At 38.4% G+C, this 5,827-nt stretch overlaps 1 protein-coding gene across 1 annotated transcript; it reads right to left on the reverse strand.

Moving 5' to 3' along the window:
• Positions 1-1,757: 1,757 nt before the first annotated feature.
• Positions 1,758-2,690, reverse strand: LOC107160363 (olfactory receptor 2L3-like). Its single transcript, XM_015507041.1, has one exon. It carries the CDS (start codon positions 2,688-2,690, stop codon positions 1,758-1,760), a length of 933 nt encoding a protein of 310 aa, XP_015362527.1.
• Between the last annotated feature and the right edge of the window lie 3,137 nt (positions 2,691-5,827).

Here is a 5,827-nt window from a genome sequence, read left to right on the forward strand (position 1 = left end):
TAAAATATTATTTTAAAATATTCATCAATTAGGGCTGTAGCTCAGAGGTAGACGCTTGCCCTGGGCTCAATCTATAGCACACACACAAAATATTATCAGCAATAAAGTTTATATTGCATATAGTAGCTAATATGTTAACACATTTCACATGGTTTTTATTAGATAAAGTAATCTCATTTTCAGGAAGGATAAATTTGGTCCATTTTAAATTTCTAAGGTCTTAAAAATATTTGAATTTTTAATATTTGTTGGTAAGATACTCCTGGAAGGCAAACTGCACTGACATTTCAATGTTCTTGCATGTGAGAAGTTGGGGCACTTGCTAAGTTTAACAAACTGCCTTTGAGTGGTAGAGCAGGTGCACATCCTGCCCACTCTGAGTTGGGACTATGGCTCCACTAGAGGACTCCACACCTTTGCCTTGAAGGAGGAGGTGCTGATTATCCTCATTTGTGTGGGAATAAGGGATTGGAAAGAATTTTTACAAGAAAGACACACTTCTTGAGTGGTGACCCCAAGTACACACTGGAGTCAGGTACTGGGATGTAACACTGGAGACAGGAACATCATGAAGTGAGCATAATACACCAGGAAGGCCATGGTCTGAGTCTCAGAAGAAATCCACCCCTGGATCCCATAATGTCAATGGGTATGGTAAAAAGGAGTGTTGGCACGTCAGGCTGTCTGTGTGGGCGGAAAGGGAAGCACTGAGGGAGAAACCCTCTCAACTTCTACCCAATCCAGGAGACCTGCAAAAGGAAGGCTCCTTAAGTGCCACTGTTGTCACCAAGGGGGCCAAGCATGGAGGCATCAAGCACTTCACACTTCCCCAGAAGAACTCTAGTACTGAGATTGGAGTGATCCAAAACTTTTGGGTTATTCTAAAGGAAAACATGATAATAGAATTTTAAATAAACTGGAGCTATTATAATACTATGTTAAAATTTCTTTGATTCATATGAATAATTCTTAAATTACATGGTCTTTAAGATAGTAATCATGTTTACTCATTTTGATAAAGAAACTCCATACTGTGTCCCCAACATCCAAAATTCTGCTGACAGACATTTATGTGGGTCAAGATGTTGGCATGGCCTCCGGCCCCAATCACTCAGAAGACTGAGGCAGGAGGTTCTCTTGAGCCCAGGAGTTGGACGCCAGCCTGGCACATAGTGCAAACCCTATCTCAGAAAAATTTGTGAGTGATCTGTGAAATTAAAAAAAAAATCATACTTATTAATGGGATATGGATGAGTTTATTTGATTAAAAAATTGTCATATGTATGTTAGAGTATATTTAGTTGATAAACCAAGTTTCTTGATAGAGAAAATATTTTGTTAAAATAAATTATTCTCTGGATTCCAAGTAGCCAGTCTCAAATGCCATCAATTTTATGGTGAACTTTACAGGCTAATACAGGGACTGAGAATAAGTAATCCATATTTAAAGTGAAGTAAATGAAGATCATCAGTAAACAATATCTAGGCATATAGAGAAGACAGGATTTAGCTGCTGATGATTAAGAGCTAATGGTTCTATGGAGTGAGAGTAAAATTGGATAATATAAAATAAAAAGTTCTTATTTCAAATTACAAACATTAGTAGAAAAATTTTGTACAGAGATGAGAAGTTTTCTTATATTACAGATTATGTGTAGTCTCTTCATGATAGTCACAAAATTATATTTTCAGTTACCAACATTACTGAAATGACTTGCAGATAATTCCTGGGGGATGAGGCAGAAAGTTTATCTACATTACACAGAACAGATTCTTTGAGTCAATCTGCTGAAAGCCCCCATCACCTCCTTGTTCCTCAGGCTGTAGATGATGGGGTTGAGCATTGGAGTGAGGATGGTGTAGAAGACAGCCAGAACCTTGTCCTCTGCTGGAGAGCGGAGGGATCTTGGGTGTAGGTAAGTGTAAGCAAAAGGTGCATAGTAGAAGGTCACCACAGTGAGGTGGGTGCTGCAGGTGGAGTAGGCTTTCTTCCTCTCCTCCCCCGAGTGCATATGGCAGATGGCAAGGAGAATACGACCATAAGAGCAAACAATTACAATGAATGGAAACACCAGAAAAAGTGCAGTGCTCACAAACACTGTGTACTCATAGACCCAGGTGTCCATGCAGGCCAGGGTCAACATGGCAGGGACATCACAGAAGAAATGATTGATGATCCTGGATCTGCAGTAAGGGATATGGAGAGCATATATGGTGTGTGCACAGGAGTTGACAGAGCCCATCATCCAAGATCCCAATATCATGAGCACACAAATTCTTTTGTTCATGCGGATGCGATAGTGGAGAGGACAGCAAATTGCCACATAACGGTCATAGGCCATAGATGTCAACAATAGTGTTTCTGCACCTGCTAAAGTCAGGAAAAAGAAACTCTGAATCCCACATCCAATGAATGAGATAGACTTGTTTCCAAAGAGGAAAGCAGAAGCCATCTTAGGATCAATTGTGGAGATGTAGCTTAGGTCAATGAGGGAGAGCTGACTAAGCAGGAAATACATGGGTGTGTGGAGATGGATATCCAGGAGGATGAGAAGGGTCATGGTCAGGTTGCCTATTAGAGCCATTAGGAAGATGAGAGCAATGAAAATGAAGAGGAAAAGGCCACTTGTTGATGATGGGAACAATCCCAATAAAATGAAATCAGTTGACGTTTGATTGTAATATTCCATATAGGATTCATACGGTTTATCCTAGAGGAAGATACAAAAATTAGTTAGGTCAAATACATTATATGAAGCCTATTTGGAAAAATTCCTTAGTGTAATTAGACTCTGTGGCTTATTCATAAAATCTATGCCTCTTAAACAAAGAACCAGTGTTCCTTACTTATAAAAAAAATCTAATATTCTTCCTTAGAGATTGGTACTTTCTGAGACAGCAATTTATGATAAAAATATTTTGTGATAAATCTGAAAATTTATTGAACAAAAATATTTGTGTTTCAACTTCTTAGCATGTATGCTTTATGGTTGCACACAAACTTATAAGTTATCCAAGTCAGAAAGTACACTCAAACTACAGGCATAGAAAATTCATGCAAATGCACAAATGTAGGTTTATAAATTAAAAAATCTTAAAACCCTCACAGTATGACTCATTTCTTCCATATTTATTTCTTAAGACTTAAGTCTAAAATTTTATATTTGTTTTTCATTGTAAAGATTTTTTGTTTCTTCTTGAGTAGAATTTGTACAATAACATCATTAGCAACTTCTTTTAAATCAATAATTATTATTTGGTTTTCTGTTCAGAAATCTAGACTGGATTATTATATGGAAGATTGCAAATTAGAGGAAGGATGCACTTCCCAGAATTTACTTTGTACCTGCCCAAGATAGTGGGGTGATTGCTCCATAGAAAGGTGGGTGACTAAGGGAACTCATTGAAACATACACTGAAGTGTAAAGGAAACCCTATATGACACAGAGATTCCGGCAGTTCAAAGACAATGTAAGAAATAATATGCTAGAGATGCATCAAATTGATTAGTAGCAGCAGGTAGCAGTTGCACCTGCTGAGGGGAGGGATGGAATATAGAAAGAAATGAGATTGTGATGGATAAAATAAGAATATTAGAATAATTGCCTTGAGAGGAGATGTGGAATAGAGAAGAAGCTTAACTTAATGGTCCCAGTGTTGGTGGGGAAGTTGTTCAGGAAAACCAACTAAAAATCACTCCACCCATGTGTGGATACTCATCCAGGAACCAGGATCACCAGTGTGGAAACTGGTGGCCAAATTTGGAAACATCTGTAAGTACTACTTGTCAGCACTTTTATGCAGCTTGTAAAAGAAGTTATCAGCAGTCACCAGTTAAGGTCCTAAGAATATGTCTGAAACAGAGTGACTGAAATAGATAATAAGAAAATTCCATGTGGAGCATTAGAAGCTCCAGATATCAAGGAAATAGTGCACTCTTTGTTGTTGATGCCCCTTAAGAGCTATTGGGAAGATGTCTGTAAGAGTCACACGGGTGCATCTGCACTCCAGGGCACATACCCAACAATTTATATTCATAACAGTGAATATAAAATCTGTGGAGTGTTAGTTCCTATGCCCTAGTTTTACCAGTGGCCCCACAAATCCAGATGTTCAGCAAAGTTCAATATCCCCCCAGACATAGTGGGGTGGGATTAAATCTCAAACACTCACCCAAACCCAGGCAAGACTAAACCTCAACTACTGGCACTTCTGATTCATAACTCTGTACAGCCTGCTACAGTAGAGTACAGTTACTCAACATCCCCTAGTCTATTGCACCCTGAACCAGGAGAAAGGGAGGTGACAGTTACTACAACTAGTTTTGGCTTCCAGACACAAAGGCTGTTAGCTGAATGAGAAGCACAAAAATAATTAAATTTTAAAAAGCCTAGACCTTGACTTAAGGCTTACAGAGCCAAAAATTAATATAAATTCTCGCCCATGTCCCGTGTGAGCAGTAGGAATGGGGTTCCCCTTGGGTGGAATGGGAGGTCTGAGAAATAAAACCTAGGAAAATTAGAAAGGTGAAACAAAACACAGAAAAAAGGGAATTTCAAAGCAGGGGCAGGACAGGCAAGCTGATCAGGTAGATGGAGCTTCTAGATAAAACAGAGACGGTGCCTGCTTTATCTATATCAGGGAAAATCAAAGAGATTCTACACAATCTTTTCTTCTAAAAACAGTTAAAGGTGGGCAGTTCAATTCCCAATAGGTTATGCCCATGTCCAGAGCTACTATGAGGAGCCTTCTAGCAGAGCGGAGGGGAAGGTCACAGGCATTGGGCAATCTATTGCTGTGGGAGAGCCACAGAAAGTTCCCAGTGCCAGACCCCACACTCCCTGGCTTCCTCACCGACAGAAGTTCCTCATGCATTTCATGGATGGCTTCCTACAATAAAAAATAAAAATCTACAACTGCGCACAGTTTTGACCACCTAAGCAAAAACAAGCTCCTCACTCCTCATTAAGGCTTTTTTATATCACTTCTTTTCTCATTTCTTTGTACTGTTTTGGTTATAACCTCATCATTTCTATACAAATGGCAATTAGTATTAAAGATATTTATCTTGAGGCTGTACATCTGTTGCTAACATTAATGCTCTTCCTGGTTCCATTTTCCACCAACAGGGACTGGAGAGTGATTAGAATATGTTACAGAGTAGAGATCCTGCAGCTGAAAGTACCAAAACTCAGCCAAGTAAAAGTGGATCTCACCCCATACAGGATCTAATCACATATGAGACTCAACATTATTTCAACACATAGAATTGGGGAGCCTACAATCACAAACCAATAACCAAGCCAAGGAGGAACAACCCCAAAAGATCTCATATCACACTCCTGGACATCTACTTGTATGTGGATGAACTCTGAAACAAACAAACAAACAAACAAAACTACACAAAAAGGACACCCATATTAAAGAAGGGGAATCAAATTCAGATGAAGCCCAAGTCCAAGACCTTTGAACATATGAAAAAAAAGGACAAATAAATTTCATCGCTAAATTCACAATTCACTAACAAAAGATCCTGCAGATGAATTGAATCCAGAGAAATAATATAAAAATTGATTATTAAATGTTCTATGAATTAAAAGAACAAGCACAGGAGATAAAACACCATTTCAATAAAGCATAGAGATGATAAAAATCAACAAATGATACCAGTAAATGAAACAATGAATAAAATTAAAAATCACTTGAAAGCCTCACTAACAAATTAGATTGCATAGAAAATAGAACATCAGCCCTTAAAGACAGAACCTCAGGTCTTGAAGACAGGCTACATGAACTAGAATACTCAGTATGCAATAAAGGAAAAAAA

The sequence above is a fragment of the Marmota marmota genome, unplaced genomic scaffold, assembly GCF_001458135.2.
Source record: "Marmota marmota marmota unplaced genomic scaffold, marMar, whole genome shotgun sequence".
NCBI lineage: Eukaryota > Metazoa > Chordata > Mammalia > Rodentia > Sciuridae > Marmota > Marmota marmota.